A 17,482-nucleotide genomic window follows, 5' to 3' on the forward strand; every position below is an offset into this window, starting at 1 on the left:
GTTCTCACGCACAGACACACACACACACACACACACACACACACACACACACCACTAAAGCCAAGACTTTTTTAAAAATTGAGGCCCCATTGAGACATTTATTCCCTTGCCTTCATCTGTTCCTCTACTTCGCTTTGCTGATCACTCTTTCTTTGCTGATCAGCCCGTCCAACCTCACAAGGTTCTTCTGAGCCCTTTGGAGGGAGCGAAGGGGGGCACAAAAATGAACGAAGCACACAGATCTCACCCTTCTTCCCCCTCTTAATTAATCCAGAACAATTACCACAGCTGATTCTGTAGTCACAACAGGTAACATGGATTTGAATCTCCGCCTCACCCCCAAGAGCCGGGGTGGGTGGGGTGGGAATTGCCTGATGGGTAAACTGGAATGCTCAGCTCACCCAATGGAACCAGATGTGACAGGGTGGAAGAAAGAGAGGCGTGCGCACACACGCACACTCACACACACATACCACAAGGGTGTCGTTTCTGCACTGCGAAAAGAGCACAAGATCTGGCAATTCACTCATGCAAAACAAAAACAAAAAACCCTTCAGACACCTTCAAGAAACTGTTAAGCTATTTATGTCTCAGGATATAAGCAACTTAATCTTTCTAGAAATATTTTACTGATATCCCAGGCATTTTCTTTTATCCACGCCGTGGCTTGCAGACCAGCCAGCAAGTTGCTATCTGCACTGGGAGGTGGGGGGATGGCAACAAAGGAGAGGGCCTTCTCAGTGGTGGCCCCCCAATTATGGAATGATCTCCCCAATGAGGCTCACCTGGCGCCAACATTGTTATCTTTTCGGCGCCAGGTCAAGACTTTTCTCTTCTTCCAGGCATTTAACAGCTTTTAACAACATGAACGGAGTTTGTTTGTTTCTTAATGGACCCCAGAATTGTTGTTGTTTAAATAATAATAATAATAATAATAATAATAATAATGATGATGATAATAATAATAATAATAATAATAATAATAATAATAATAATAATAATTTTATTTATTTCTTACCTGCCTCTCCCTTTGGATCAAGGCGGGGAACAACATTATAACAGGAATCAATACATCTTAAAAATTCTTGATTAAACATTGACCTGGATAGGCCTGCTGGAAAAGGCTAGTCTTTAAAGCTGCCTTAAAATCACAGAGAGAGTTAATTTTACAAATCTCCTCATACAGTAGATACTGTTGTTTTATACTGTTGTTTTTATATTTTTGATGGTTTTAAATTTTGTATACTTTTTAACATTCACTGTTTTTAACTTTTGTAAACCGCCCAGAGAGCTTCGGCTATGGGGCGGTATATAAATGTAATAAATGAAATAAATAAATAAATAAATAGTTTCCAAATGCCAGCCTACTTCTCCCCCACTGCCCGGATGGTAGAAGGCGTTGCAGCAGAGAAGGGGGCCCACGCGGGACACTGTGCCAGGCCACCACCATCCCTGGCACATGCATGGCAGCCACTGTGAGCCCTAACCAGGCCGGCTGAGGCAGGTCTGGCACCGCAAGGCGGCTGACATGAAAGGGCAACAAAGTGTTCAATTCTTATTGCATGTTTACTGCCCAGTTGGGGGCGGGGGAGCGAGGAAAGGGGCTTGCGGGATTTTCTGCCTGCCTCCGGTGCCAAAATAACTTGACTGGCCTTGAGGGTGCTTGGTGTCAGGGGGAGGTGGGGGGGGGGGCTGCCATTTGTTGCTCTGCCTTTCTGATTAAGAGAAGAGAAGCAGAACACTCCATTTCAGAAGGAAGCAAGGCGTTTTAAAGAATCCAAAATTGGAAGGAAGGAAGGAAGGACAGACAGACAGACAGACACACAGACACAGACTAATCTAAAATCCCCATGAAAGGAGGGAGGGACCAGTGGGAAAGAAAATAGAAGAAGTGGGAGAATCTAACCCAGTTCTGTTCTGTTCTTCATCGCTTCATCAGCTGGTGCTCGTGGCTTCTTTCTCCACCTCCACTGGCCTCCACCACAGGCGAACAAGTTCCACAATCTCATCTTCTCCAAAAGTGAAAACGAGACTGTGACAAAATGGCCACATGCCTCTTACGCCCACACACCTCTGCCTCGTGGCACCTTCCCCCCCCCCCCCCCGGCCTCCCAGAGCAAGAACACCACAGCAACCTACAAAGCCCCCTGCCCAAACCTTTCCCAATCTCTGAAAAGGTAGAGGCTCGCAGCCCCGTCCACCTCTGGCCGGTCAGGGCTGCCTTGTGCCGAAAAGATGCGGAAGCTGAGTGCACTGAACAACCGGGCGCACCTCCGCCTCCTCTGACCCAGGGCACAGCCCTTTCATGCTGCCAGCATGACATCACCACCCAGGCACTTATCAGCACCTGGGAATTCCTCCCAGACTCTTGACTGAGTGCCACTACACCTGTCAGTTTTCATTTTCCTGGCTCGTTTTCCACATCTCATGGCGGGAGAGTTCCCCACGCCGCTGGTAGAGTCCCAATTCAGGATCCATTTTCTTTTTATGTTACAAATGGAAAGTGCGAAAAGTAGTATAAATATCGGGGCCATGGAGGATGCAGGAGACAAAGCACCTCCTGGAGACAGAGAAGCCTCATCTGATCAGAAAGGATCCAGAGAGACCTTGCAGGAGACACGATGGTCAACCCAGGTAAGAGCTGGAAAGGCTTTTTCCTTTGCTACGAGGGGCTCCAGCATGGAGACGGGCATTCCTGCGACGGAGCTTGGGCTGCCCCCTTCCAGCCACGGAACAGGGCACTGGGTCCTTTGGAGCAACATCTTCCTTTCTCCACAAAGACTGAAGGAGCAAAAGGAAGATGTGGAACCAAAAGGGAGCACAGAGGGCCAACTTCCCTGCGGAGCGGCCAAAGACTTCCCATCCCACCCTTCATGAGAACATGCAGGGATTCCGTGGCACAAAGGGCTAGTTCCCATCAGGCTGGCAAGCCAGTACCTGGGCTGTACCTGTTTCAGATGGCAGCTGGCACAGCTGCATGTTCCTCCATATAAGACAATTCCCTGCACACAGAAAGCTAGCATGTCAGGGAGGAGAATTCTTCCCTCCGACTCTTTTCCCTTGCCATGCAGGGAATTTGTTTGTGCAAATTCATGTCAGCAGTCTGAGGTGATACAGACCAGACAGAGGTTTACCATCTTAGTGAGAGAACTAGGCCTTTGATGGTCTGGGACAGGGAGTCAACCCTGGGTGGACAGGAGGGCCCCTCAAGTCCGGCTCCATGGAACTGACTGTCTCTACGCCTCTTGTGGCCAGCGTTCACACCAGGCGACCGATCGTCTGGAAGTTTGAGATTTGGATTCTTTTTCTAAGTACTTTGCTGGTTATGTGAGGAAGTTATGGGGCCAGAGTTCTCGTAAGATGGCCATGGGTGCCATTTTCTTCGTAGAAGGGGGGTGGGGTTGAATAAAAACGAATAAATAAATAAATGTGTCCTGCTGTACACCACCCAGAGAGCTTCAGCTATGGAGCAGTATAGAAATGTAGATGATGATGATGATGACGATGAATGGTGATGAAAACGGTCCTCTGTCTGAAGGGCTGTCAGAGGACCGTACTGGAAGACATCCTCCCTTTCAAGGGTGGCCAGTCGAAGTCTGGTTTCAAGATTCGGAACCCTGAAAAGGGAGAGAGCAGAGCCGGGCCTCGAAGTCGCAGGCTGAACCACCTGCCTGCACAGCCAGCTTCCCCACTTAGAGCCAGGAAATACACCACATTGCTAGTCACGGTTTCTAAATTGGCATCTAAAGATCTAAATGAGCAGATGCAGACTTTATGCCGCTCTGCGCCTTCTTTGTCCTCTTTTTCGGCAAGGCATAAGTGGCCATCCTCAGCACTCAGCGCAGAAGGGCAGCCTCTCAGTCCTCAAAAGGACCTCCCTGGTCCCACCCCAAGAACATCTCCTGGCCCTTGGAAGCCAATAGGAGCCCTGCTGCCCCCTTACAGAAATGGAGAAATGGTGGCCAGAGGCTGGGGGAGCTTCCATCCCTTCCCCCAGGACTAAGGAATCCCCCAGCCAGCTGGGATGCTGGGAGTTGTAGTCCAACACATCTGGAGGGCTTCCCAGTTGGATGGGGAAGGCTTCCTTAATCCTTGGGGAAGGAAGGCTTCACTTCTCCAACCCCGGGCAGACGGAGCACTGACTGCTTCCTTCCCCCCAGGAGCGATGGAAAGAAGCTGCCGTCTGTCCTGGGCACAGAGACAGAAAACGGCTGCACGGGGCTTCAGTGCTGGGTGGATTTATTGGCTGGATAAAACAATTAAAACAAGTTTCCATCGACTAAAATAAAGTGCCCTCGACTAATTGGTCAGAGCCCAAAACTAAAATTATTTTAAATCAGGGATGGGGACGGTGTGGCTGCCCAGACATGGTTGGACTACAGCTCCTATCAGCCCTTGCTATGCTGGCAAGGGCTGATGGGAGCTGTAGTCCAACCACATTTGGAAGTCCACAAGTCCCCCACCCACCCTGGATACATAGGACTTGTCAAGCATTCTCCTAAAAGGAAGAGAACAAAAGGTCCCTCTTTGAAGATGGGGTGTGTTGGGGCAGAGGTGTTCACCATTTACGTAAAAACAAAGCGAAATATGCAGTTTCCTTTAGAATTATATGGGGGGATGTTTCTCATAAGCAGATGTATCTGGATTTTAATTGATTTTATTAATTGACTAGGCCAGAGCAGTTGCAAAAGGGTAAATAACAGGGAAGGCTCTATCCTGCGTTTTAAGCAGCTGGAGAAAGGTGGGAGTTTGACTGGTGCAGCTTTTCCTATCATTCACACACACTGGTGGGAAAGCTGTAGCTGTAACCCGGATGGCCACGCCCTCTTCTTAGCCACGCCCCTTGCCCTGACCACCCATCATTTGACTGATTTTCAGCTTTTGCCTGGTTCCTTCCCCATTTTTAAAGGCTGAAATGCCTCCACTGAGGCTCAGTTACTGGCAGTAAAAGCCTTAAGCAAAATTATGCCGGTATTATTATTATTATTCCCTTTTTGCTCCACCCCTTTTTGCATCTGGCCCCACCCACCATTGGGATGTTCCGCCCCTGACACCCTCCCAAGCTCCGAGCACATCTCCAGAATGGGATCCGGCTCCCTGGCTGAGAGGCGCTCCCCACCTGTGCACTGGGAGGAAATGGTAGCATATACTGTACAGTGAGATAAGGCAACAGCCGGCGTGTTTTTGCACCTGTCCGTTTCTCTGCTCCTTAAAAGCCAGTGGGCGACCTTTCGGGTCAGCTCGCCAAACCCTGCTGCATCCCCAAGCCCCATGTCTTGCCCCTGTACCCCCAAGCTCACGTACCAAACCCCTTCCAACCTCATGCTAATTGGCCAGTTACTCAACTTCCCAATGCAAATGTAGTTACAGAAAAATAATTGAAGCCCTAAACAGTGACAAATGATTTTGGCTAGGAAGGACTGCGGAGTCAAGGTAATTATCTTCCGGCGCTGCTCAAAACCTGCCATTCCTCCCAATATTTTATTTGTCAGAGTTTTCCCTCACTGCAGAAATGGTGCAATTAGCCAGCTCTGAGATTACCTAGAGGGCAGCTCTAGGAAACGAATGTTCACATGGCCCTGCAGTGTTGCTCCTATCTAAGGCTGCAAACATCAACACACCTGCAAGCCATGATGCCCTTGCCAGGAAGTGAATTCCTCTGAAAGGTTGGGCTTCACTTCCAGGGAAAGAGGGCTCGGATCGGGCCGGTCAAGGCAGTAACGACAGGGTGGCCTGAGCACAACCCAGGAGTGTGGCAGCTTCTGTACCGCCCCCAAAAGGGGAAATGCATCACCAAAAAAGCAGACAAAGGAGACCCGGATTTGAATATGCTAATTTATACATAGAGATGCAATTTTGGAAATCGTTACTATAATTGAAGTAGACATGTAGTCCATCTCACCATTGTGTGAACACCTGTGATCAGCCTGCTCTCCAGATGCTCCAGGGACCTTTTAGCTCTTAGAATCATAGAATCACAGAATAGCAGAGTTGGAAGGGGCCTACAAGGCCATCGAGTCCAACCCCCTGCTCAATGCAGGAATCCTCCTTAAAGCACACCTGACAGATGGCTGTCCAGCTGCCTCTTGAAGGCCTCTAGTGTGGGAGAGCCCACAACCTCCCTAGGTAACTAGTTCCATTGTTGTACTGCTCTAACCGTCAGGAAGTTTTTCCTGATGTCCAGCTGGAATCTGGCTTCCTTTAACTTGAGCCCGTTATTCTGTGTCTTGCACTCTGGGAAAGAACCATCATTCCAACTGATGGTTCTTTATCTTTATGCTGGGAGTGAAACAGAGGACTGTCCTCTGTAAAAGAGGACACAGGGCCACCCAGAGAACTTTGAATCATGCATCCAGTGGAAAACACGGCAGACATCAGGCCTATGGGCCAAATCCAGACTGCCTGGGGTTGCAATCCAGCCCACCAGGGTTTCCTTGATGGCTGCACACAGACACCAAACATTTGCGGGTTTCCTGACTTTTGCCTGGTTTCCACCCCCACCCCACCCCCATTAGAAAAGGTCCCAGATGCCTCTCCTAAGACTCAATTACTGGCAATAAGAGCTTTAAGCTAAAGTATGCTGATATTTTGGGTATTTTTGAATATGCCCCTTTTGGCCTTCATCCCTGCCCACCACTTGAATACCCACCCCCCCAAGAACTTCTCGGGAATTTAACGTGGTCTTTGAGCTGAAAGGGGTTCCAGGCATTCTGAATACTGTGGCATCCAGGCTTGGTCACCTTGGCTGGGTTTTAATGCAAGGTACACCTTTGAAAAACAGGTTATTATCAACATAAATTCAGCCTGAGCTCACTTTCAAGTTAAATTTGTCTCCTCATTCCAGGGGTGCACCTGAAATGAGTTGGAAGTGAGTGGGCAGGCCGCCATCCAGGGCTCTTGACTCACCATCCTCTAATCCGGAGAGAGCCTTGCTTTAATAACAAGCATCTGACCAAGTCCGGAGTGGGAGACCGGGGGGGGGGGGAATACTTCCAAAAGTGGAGTACATTCTCTTACTTCTCCCTTCCTTGACTTGAGCTGGCTTTCACCATCAGAATTTGGAGGCGTTTATCTCTCAGAGTGGCTGATCACAAGATAACAGTTCTTGAAATATTAATCGTATAATAATACGTAATATTTCTGCAAGGGCCTTAAATAGCAAAGGGCTGTACGGAGATAAGAAAGAGTCCCTGCAGACTAATAAACTAGCCCACATCTGCAGGAACAATAAATCCTAGACTATTTCAGCCCACACACCTTGGCTGACTATCTCTGGTCGCTTAGAAGCCACTTTATACGTGGGGAATACAGATTTTGTTTATCTCAGGATTAAAAAAGAAAAGAAACAAGAGAAGCGCTCCTAGTGTGACTAGGGGTTGCCAACTCCCTTTTATCCCATTTCATCACCCCCTCTGGAATACCACTGCAAAAACTAAGCAGAACATAAAGCCACCAACACGGCCAGATGCCCCTTCAAAAGGTGGCCACTGCCGCTGGGATTTGGCTTAGCCGCAATTCACATTCTGCCTACGATGCCCAGACGGAGATTGTCGCCCAGCCTCTGGCAGTTCACAGCTGGCGTCTGCGTTCATTTTTATGCGCTGTGTTTTTAAAACGTTGGAGATAAGTCTGAGACGGGTCCAAGGAGAGTGTCCAAGAGGATCTGGAGTTTAGCATACAAGCTGTTCGGAAGAAAGGCAGAGTGAACTCACCGGCTCTGTTCAGCATAGGGGAAAGAAGATTATGCGCTGAGGCTGTTAAATGATACTCTTCAGATTTTAAAAGGCTGCCATAAAGGGAGCAGAGAGCTATTATTCTTCCTTGTCATTTAAAAAAAAAAACCCAGACAAGGTGCCATGGGCTTTCTCTTGTAAGAAAGTGGATTTCAGGCTGAAAATCAGAGGAGAAAATGTCCTGCTGTTAAAAGGATTGCGGGAGATAATGGGATTGTTTAGTGGACTTCGTAGCTCAGCTCTCTCCAATGGGGCAGCCTACAGATGTGGTGGGCTACAAATCCCATCCTCCAACGGCAGTGCGGATGGGGGTTATGGGAGTTGCAGTCCAACACATTTGAAGGGTACCCAGTTAGGGGAGGCTCTTGTGTAGTTCATGGTAATGGGGAAATGGAGGTCTACTCCCAACCCTACCTGCCCCCTTTCCCTGCCCCAAAGAACACCCCCACCCACCTACTGGTGGATGTACAAGCCCCACCCTTTCACCCCAGTCCAGGCAGAGTCTGCAGAAGCTCCCCTTGCATCACACACCCCTTGCCCCCGGATGTCCTCTTCCACAGATTTACAAACATGTTGTTTTTAAACAGGGGAAATCACACATCTCATAGAATCATAGAATAGCAGAGCTGGAAGGGGCCTATAAGGCCATCGAGTCCAACTCCCTGCTCAATGCAGGAATCCACCCTAAAGCATCCCTGACAGATGCTTGTCCAGCTGCCTCTTGAAGGCCTCTAGTGTGGGAGAGCCCACGACCTCCCTAGGTAACTGATTCCGTTGTCGTACTGCTCTAACAGTCAGGAAGTTTTTCCTGATGTCCAGCTGGAATCTGGCTTCCTTTAACTTGAGCCCGTTATTCCGTGTCCTGCACTCTGGGAGGATCGAGAAGAGATCCTGGCCCTCCTCTGTAAGACAACCTTTTAAGTCTTTGAAGAGTGCTATCATGTCTCCCCTCAATCTTCTCTTCTCCAGGCTAAACAGGCCCAGTTCTCTCAGTCTCTCTTCATAGGGCTTTGTTTCCAGACCCCCAGTCATCCTGGTTGCCCTCCTCTGAACACGCTCCAGCTTGTCTGCGTCCTTCTTGAATTGTGGAGCCCAGAACTGGACGCAATACTCTAGATGAGGCCTAACCAGGGCCGAATAGAGAGGAACCAGGTCCTCACGTGATTTGGAGGCTATACTTCTATTAATGCAGCCCAAAATAGCATTTGCCTGGCACTGTTCTGTGGCTGCCCCTTGTACAGGTGAAGAACCTGTCCCTTTCTGCCCCAATGTTGATGGACTACACTTCCCATCACCCCTGATCACTGGTCATGTTGGCCGGGGCTGAGGGGAAATGTGGGAGTCCACCAACACCTGCGGAGTCACGGCTGCCCGGTTTCTGTTCTGAGGTCTCGTTTCGGTCGGCGTTGCTTTTAGAGATGGCGGAGTAACCGTGAGGCGCCCTCTTGTGGCCAGAGCTGGCATTTGCTGCCCAGAGACAGGCCTCCTTTACCAAGGGCCGCTCTGCCCCACCAGCTCTGGCCACGCCAGCCTTCCTCAACCTGGAGGCCTCCAGGTGGATTGGGCTGCAATGCCTAGCATTCCTCCGGGCTAGAGGACACATCTGGAGGGCACCAAGTTGGAGAAGGCTGAAGTACACGGAGGGCACATTCAAAGAGCTTAATAAAGAGCAGCCTTCCCCAACCTGCAGCCCTCCAGATGTGTCGGACTACAACTTCCAGAATCCCCCAGGGCCCTAGTTGGGGAAGGGTATTCTATATCTTAAGAACCTCAGAAGAGCCCTGAGGCTGGATCAGACCAAGGGTCCATCTAGTCCAGCACTCTGTTCCCACAGCAGCCTTGCAAACTGGGCGTGGTGAAATCGCTTTTGCGATGACTCCATCCGCGCCTGGCAGGAACAAATTTGTCAGCCTTTCCAAACGCACCTTCAAAAGACGTCCACGAAAGGGACGTGGTTCTGCTTCACCTCCACGAATACTAGGAACTACAGAAGAATTAGAAGGGCTAAGAACTGAAGCTGATGGAACTGCACTTCCTTTTCAGCAGTAACCAAGTGAGGGCTTGAAAAATCCGCCCCCCCCAGCCAAGGTGACCCTGACTGAGGGGCGCCCCCCAACCTCTTCTGCCCTCCCACCTGGCCACTTTTCATGGCTGCAGAGCCACACTGTACAGCAGATGGCCGGCCCTGGGCTCCAACCAATTCATCTGCAAGGCAGTCACCAAAACACCCACATTCCTCCCCACCTCCTCTCTCTCTCCCTCTCTCTTTCTTTTCCTTCCATTATCGAAATGTCCGCCAAGCTCCATTAAACGCAGCAACAATGCAAGCCACGCTGCCAATTTCATTAGCACGCCGAAGGTGAGCAAAGCCATCCCGCTCGCTCGGTATTAATTAGCAGCGACGAGGATTTTGTCCCTTTGCTGCATTCGTGCAAACTGGATTATGCAGAGGCTTGACCCAAACGTCCCCCCACCCACCCACCTTCTTTCCTTCAAGATTACGCCGCTTAAGATGCAAGCAACACCGGGCTGAATGTGTAACCAGCAAGCCACGACGGAGAGATTGGGGGTGGGTGGGGTCCTCTCTAGCCCTACCTGTCGTGGGAAGGGAGGTTACCTAGAGAGGTCCCAGTGTTGCTTTAGAACCCCCTTCCCCAACCTGGCAGGCTCCGGATGTGTTGGACTACAGCTCCCATCATGCCCAGCCAACACTGGGGGGTGATGAGAGTTGTTGGGGATGGCTGCTTTAGAATACTGAGCAAAGCCAAATTGCCTGTCTCAGGGGCGCAGCAGTGAAATGGTCTGTGGGTCTATAATGACACCAATGAATGCCCTTTCAGGAACTATAAACCTAGAGATGCAAAGTGGAGGGAAATCGGGTATGAATGTGATTAGGAAGCATATGCTATCTGCATCTTGGCTCCAGACTCTGCACAGAATTGCTTTGGCAAGGGGCGGGTGGCTGGTGAGATACCCGGGCTGCACCCACCACCACCAGGCAACCAAAGCCCAAAGCCCTGGGCAGAAATCTCTTTTTAAATGCCACCATCACAGGGCAGGGGACACGCGAGGCTGTAGGCAGGGAGGCCACGTGATTTCTCCTAAGAGGAGAAGGGTCAGCAGGCCGGCCTGCATCAGGTGAAGTCGGCCCAATCCAGCACTCTGTTCCCATCAGTAGCCAGCCTGACAAGCAAGGCAACGGCCTTTTCTTGGCATCTGCCCCCAACATCCGGGACTGACAGGTAGACCGCTCTGAACAGGGAGGTTCCATTTAGGTTTGGGGCACAGGACGGCTGTCAGCCGCCCAAGAGATGAATTCCATCCCAGGGATGGTCTTGGGGACCACATTCCACTGATGGGCAGGGATGAAGGCAAATGGGGGTGGTGCCAAAAATGTCACAACCCAACCCCCCAGCTCATTTTAGCTTAAAGCTCTTACCGCCAGTAACTAAACTTCAGGGAAGGCATCCCAGAATGGTGGGTAGGAGGAGGACCAGCACAAATGCCAAAAATCCACCAAACGATTGGGAATTGGGGGAAGGGGGGGGCCTGGGGAAGGGGGCTGGGGCCATCTGGGGACCCCAAGTGGGCCGGATTTGCCCCTGGGCCTGACGCTCTGCACCCCTGATTTAGGTTTTACAGCTCACACCCAGGCGGTAGCAATGAGCGCCCCTCTCGTTCCTTTATTTCATCCTCTTATCGCCCAGCACTTTGGGGCAGGCAGCTTACAGCAATGAAAAATACTAAAACCTTCCCAAGGATCCCATGAATCCAAAACAGCCGCCTGAGGCCCTCTCCTGCTGAATGCAGGTCGCTTCTCACAGGGGGGACGGGACGGGACGGGGTGTCATGGCACCGAGCCCTGGCTAGCGGGCATCCCCGAAGCCGTGGGCCGGCCCCGCCGTTGGGGAAAGAAGGCGAGACGAGATGGCCGGATGCAGCAGAGCTGTGCTGAGGGGCTTGTGTTTAGCAAGGCGGCACAAACACCATAATGCCGTGACAAGGGGCACGCCCGTCCTCGCCAGAACGCTGGGACAAGGCAGAGGTTGGGACCGCGTCCGTGCGATCCGGAATTCTGCAGGGCGACGGGTGTCCTGAGACGGAGAACGTTATAAGTAGTCTTATTTTCCCCCAATCCTCTCTGATTTAGCCGCTGTAGAGCAGTTCCTGCTGCCTTTGGTTGCTGTGATGATGACCCTGGAAATCCACTGGGCCAACGCAGCTCCAGTAACGCTCTGCTACCTCAGCATTTACAAAAATCCACAAGATCACTATGTCAACGCCTTCAAAGCTGTCAGGAACAAATACGTAAGTGAGATGAACTGGTCTAAAAAAAACCTTCCAAGACCCGTGGTCTTGAGCAACACACACACAGCCGACCTGGCCGTCCAGGTTGGCTGGGGGTGATGGATGTTGAAGTCCAATACAACAGGTTGGGGGAGGCATTTCCAATCCGGAAGCCACCTTGGGTGGGAAGTCTTTGCACAGGTGATTAGACTCCTACGCCCTGCTGCCTGAGGAATTCTGGCCGTTGGGGGACAGTTTTCTGCCTAAGCAGGCACCCTTATTAACAAGGAAAACAAAGGTAAATTGTCTAGCTGGCTAGAAACGATCCATTACATTTCCTTTTTAATGAAAAGCAACCCGAGGAAGCTGTAATTCTGAGCCAAGGAGCAGTTTGAGGACTGGGCAGCTCAACTTTTTCCTCACTCAAAAGTCCACCCCACCCCACCCCCGCGGCTGTTTCTCCGCTCATCCGGGGGGGGGGGGGGAAGGACCCACCATACCAAACATTGTAAACAACCTCCCCCAGCCCAGTCCCTTCTGGATCAGCAGGGATTCCACTCCCATCAGCCCCTGCCAGCATGGCCAATGCTCAGGAATCATAGAATCATAGAATAGCAGAGTTGGAAGGGGCCTACAAGGCCATCGAGTCCAACCCCTTGCTCAATGCAGGAATCCACCCTAAAGCATCCCGGACAGATGGCTGTCCAGTTGCCTCTTGAAGGCCTCTAGTGTGGGAGAGCCCACAACCTCCCTAGGTAACTGGTTCCATTGTCATACTGCTCTAACCGTCAGGAAGTTTTTCCTGATGTCCAGCTGGAACCTGGCTTCCTTTAACTTGAGCCCGTTATTCCGTGTCCTGCACTCTGGGAGGATCGAGAAGAGATCCTGGCCCTCCTCTGTGTGACAACCTTTTAAGTATTTGAAGAGTGCTATCATGTCTCCCCTCAATCTTCTCTTCTCCTGGGGCGTGTAAGTCCAAAATATCTGGAGGGCAGCAGATTGGGGAAGTCTGATTTCAACCAGGAACCAAGTGGAATCCAAGCCCTCTCGGGTGTCTAAGCGCCCTTTGTACCAAGCAGAACGGCAACAGCAGCCTTCTCCATGTAGGTGAACTTCAGATATGTTGGACTGCATTACCCCATCAGTCCCTTCGGCTGGGAATGATGGGAGTTGCAGTCCAACACATCTCGAAGCGCCAACTGGGGGCGGCTGCTCTTGCCACTCTGCTTGGCACATGGGGATTGTAGTCCAACACACCTGGACACCAGGTTGGGGAAGGCTTGGCGAGAGCTACATTGGGGTTGATGAGCAAGGAAGAGCAAGTTGGGGCAGATTGGTTTTTTAATCTACGTTAAGATTCGTGTGCCATCAGCAAGCCAGTAGGATGTCTTTTAGCCGCTAACAACAAAATAATACAAATGCTTCCATTGTAAACAACGCTAAAACAGTAGCCTGAGAACTAAAAAAGAACCCAGCGCGTCTCAGCAGCGCCATCGACATCTCCTGGGAGCGAAACTAAAGACCTTCCAAGTAGAGGTGTTTTTGCCCTTGGTCTGAAGACCAAGGGCAACGTAGGAAGCGGCCACCTTATTGCAAGTTGGACTCTGGGTCCAGAGCACCAGCCCAGGCGTGTCTACTCAGGTTGGCAGGGATGCGCCTGCGCCTGGGACAGGGTCTTCCCAGGCTGGGCTCCCAGAGATGGCTGCCATCCATGGAGGCTCATAAAAGCTTGGCGGTGCTGCTTTCCAGTAGGGTGCAAGCAGGCCACCAACTCATCCTTCTGGTATTTTGCCCATTTCATTCAAGGAGGATCTGAGGCTCGACGAGGTGGAGCCATGGAGCAATTGCTCAGAAGTGGACCTCCGAGGACCCAAAAAGCATCTGAGCAAACTGACGGTGAGTGGCAGGTGGGGGGAGGAAGGACCCCCATTTTCCTTGGGTGTGTCGGGAAGCTGCGTGGGGAGGCAGGAACCCCTGCATTGGAGGGGAGGTGGCCGGGATCGCCCTTGGCAGCCTTCCCTAACCTGGCACCCTCCAGATGGGTTGGACTGCAATTCCCAGCATAGCTGCCTGGGGTGGGTGCTGGGGGAAACTGCACAAAAGCAACCAGTGATTTCTATCTGGAGGCTAAACGACATGGAGAACACTTTCAAAAAGCAAGATGAATGGGGAATGAAGGGGGGGGATTGTCTTCTGGGGAACCCCAAAGGGCTCAGATTGGGACCGGCACCTTGGCCAAAAAACATCTAAAACATTAGCGGCCGCCACAAACAATTCAATGGATGTCCACAGTGCTGTGATGCCCTCGTAGAGACGGGTCCAGAGATGTCTGGCATCATCCCTCAAATTGAAACAGGAATGTCCCCACCACCGCCACCCTTTTGAATGATCTTATCCTGACATCTTTTTTGGCAGAAATGGGAGAAGCTGGAAGCCGTGGAGATGGAGGTGAACCTGGCCATCTCTGTTCTGCAGAACCAGAAGCCCAACATGTCCAAAGATGTCCTCGAGGTGCTGGGGTTCTTGATGCCCTTCAAGGACAACCTCATGGCCTGTGTGAGTAAGAACCTCCTTGCAGGAAAACGCCTCCCTGGGATCTAAAGGGAAGAGGGGGTTGTAATACGGTCCCTCCTCTCTCATTCAGATACAGCGCAAGCCTTCAGACCACAAGGAGTCTGGACACCTCCAGGAGTTTAAGGAACAGTTTCAGAAATTTAACACCAGCAATGCAGAGGTGAGTGGTCCACAGGTGGCCAAGAGCCAATCCAGTTCCATTTCAGGGAGGCTTCATCCTTGATCAACCTTGCAGCTTTGTCTATTGGGCAGTATAAAAATGCAATAAATAAATAATAATTAATAAGACACACACACCACCAGTTACTTGCTGCATGGATTTCTGGAACCCCCTTGCTATGAAATGGGATGCATGCTTACAGAGCCTGTCTGGTTAATTCATTAATCATGGGAAATAATTGCCACAGGATGCCCAATGGTAGCCATCAAGGGGGGAATTGGATACACTCATAGATGGGCTGTAGGTCCTGATTCTTAAGTTATGGAGCCTCTGTATTCCGCGTCAGTCAACCTGCAACTACTAGACTCTGGGACCAAACTCCACAGAGTGTCTCCTATATCCAACACCTCTTGCCTTTTTAGTTTTCTAGAGGCCCCTAGCTGTCCTCCATTGGAGACAGTATGCTGGGCTAAATCACCCTAGGAATCACCCTAAATCACCCTAGGAATCAGTTACCTAGGGAGGTTGTGGGCTCTCCCACACTAGAGGCCTTCAAGAGGCAGCTGGACAACCATCTGTCAGGGATGCTTTAGGGTGGATTCCTGCATTGAGCAGGGGGTTGGACTAGATGGCCTTGTAGGCCCCTTCCAACTCTGCTATTCTATGATTCTATGACCTGTTGGTCTGATATGCAAATACTTACATTCACACTCTTTCTCCATTCCAGCAATCTCCAAAGTGCCTAGAGGCAGCAGTAGGCCTGAACATGGTCCGTCTGCTGCAGGAAGACATCAGACAAATCAGCCACCACAACTACCTTCATCACCATCACCACCACCACCACCGCCGCCGCCACCATTCCAACTGAGGCCCATCAGCAGCACCAAACAAAGACCCAGCCTCCTGTTTTCCCATTGATGGAAAGAGCAGCGCATTTGACGAAGAGAAACCAATCATTCATCAAGCGAAGACTTTTGCGCCTCCGAATCCTCTTCGAAGCAATCCCCCTGCACATATTTCATACAGGCTTCTCTGACCTGGTGCCCTCCATGTATGTTCAGGTACAACTCCCATGCTGGCAAGTGGATGATGGGATTTGTAGTCAACACATCTGGAGGGCGCCAGGTTGGAAAACCCCAATTCAGAGCTGCGCTTTGGCCTTCAAAATGGGTCCACCTGGGCCTGGCGAAAGGCCGACAGTTTTCTGGGTCTCTGGTCTTATTTATGTCTTCCGCGCCGTAGCCCCCAAATGGCTCCACACAGCAAGCGCCGAGATTCACGGTCTCGTGCAATATCTTTGCCAGCAGCTTTTCACGAGTCCCTGAAGCGTGTTGCACAGTATTTGCCATCAAGACGCAATTCTCCTCTGGCAGGAGACGCATTTCCCCAAGTGCCTCAAGAAAAAGTGAGTGCTTGCAATATTATGATGGAACGCTATTACAAAAAGGGCTGTTTTATTTATGTAATTTATTTTAATTTCCTTGGGTCTGGAATTAACAAGCTCAAGAGGGAGGGAGGGAGGGGGAGCAACATTATTTAAAGTGGATTGTATTCATAAAACTGTTATTTATTCATGCATCAGCGTCTGTTTGCCGGAATGGCTATTATTTTTAAAAGAGGGAATTGTTAAGTATGGGGAACTTAATCTCTCGGAACAGGCGAGCGAGCCTGCCCCCTGCTGGAAAGGCTTGCTCTTGCAGACACTGCAGCAATGCCAGCAAACAGAGAAATCAGAATTTACATTGGGTTGTTTTTTCATTATTTAAAATCCAAGGATTTCTGATACAGCTCCTTTGTGGATCATACAGCTGTGGAGCAAAACAGGGGGGAAACTGAGATATTCTAAATGGTTTTGGCAGCAACCCATAATCTTACTATCGGGAAGTCCACTTAAAAAAGGATTACCCTAGAGAAAACGAACGGTGGCTTATAGACAGAAAAGAAAAAGAAAGATTATATTGTTATTTCTAATTTATTTCCAGAAGGCACAAATTTCCTGAGCATGCACCACCGAAACGAAAAAGCACCCATGGTGGCGTTTGCCCAGTAAATTCAGTATTCAGAGCAAAATAACCTATTGGCCTGAAGACGATGAATGTACTAGTTATCAACTACGAAAATAATTTATTTGTTATATTGTTATTACTAGATGTTCTCAATGACTAAGGACACTTTGTGACTAATTTATTTCAAGAATTGTTTTTTTACTATTTATTAATTGTTATGCAATGCCTCCAAAGTTATTGTCTATGCCCTGTTATTTTATAAAATGTCCTAAATGTCTTAATTTTATGTATTTTATACTTGCTGTTGTTCCCCGCCTCTATCCAAACGGAGAGGTGGGTAAGAAATAAAATTATTATGATTATGATTATTATTATTATTATTATTATTATTATTATTATTATTATTGGAAGTGAAGGCCCCTGCCTCTCGTCTCTTGCCTTTCTGGTGGGGGGCGGGGTGTCCGCCTGCTGAGATAGATGGTTCAGATTTCTATAGGGCTGAAGTGGGCCAAAGAGGCTTCTAGCCCCAAAGTCCGGCTCAGAGAAGGATCCTCCAAACACGCACATGCAGGACCGCTTGGCCGGGGCCATTGACAGGGCTTCTGTTCTGCATGCAGAAGGACCCAGGTTCAACACTGGCACCATCTCCAGGAAAGGCAGGGAAAACTCCTGACTGAAGCCATAGAGAGCCGCTGCTGCCAACCTGTGTCAACAATACTGAG

The 17,482-nt window shown here is 50.1% G+C and overlaps 1 protein-coding gene across 1 annotated transcript; it reads left to right on the forward strand.

The window, feature by feature from the left end:
- The first annotated feature begins 2,621 nt into the window (after positions 1 to 2,621).
- LOC134407828 (uncharacterized) lies at positions 2,622 to 15,622 on the forward strand. The gene is made up of 6 exons (XM_063139776.1): positions 2,622 to 2,634; positions 11,884 to 12,041; positions 13,827 to 13,916; positions 14,436 to 14,576; positions 14,665 to 14,754; positions 15,482 to 15,622. The coding sequence occupies exons 1-6, from the start codon at positions 2,622 to 2,624 to the stop codon at positions 15,620 to 15,622; spliced, it is 633 nt and encodes a 210-aa protein (XP_062995846.1).
- Positions 15,623 to 17,482: the final 1,860 nt, after the last annotated feature.

This window comes from Elgaria multicarinata, chromosome 13 (assembly GCF_023053635.1).
Source record: "Elgaria multicarinata webbii isolate HBS135686 ecotype San Diego chromosome 13, rElgMul1.1.pri, whole genome shotgun sequence".
NCBI classification, from domain to species: domain Eukaryota; kingdom Metazoa; phylum Chordata; class Lepidosauria; order Squamata; family Anguidae; genus Elgaria; species Elgaria multicarinata.

Excerpts from the sequence above, each read along its gene's own strand:
- LOC134407828 (XM_063139776.1), top strand. Across the intron at positions 13,917-14,435 it reads AGCATCTGAGCAAACTGACG|AAATGGGAGAAGCTGGAAGC; the intron begins GTGAGTGGCAGG and ends CTTTTTTGGCAG. Across the intron at positions 14,577-14,664 it reads AGGACAACCTCATGGCCTGT|ATACAGCGCAAGCCTTCAGA; the intron begins GTGAGTAAGAAC and ends TCTCTCATTCAG.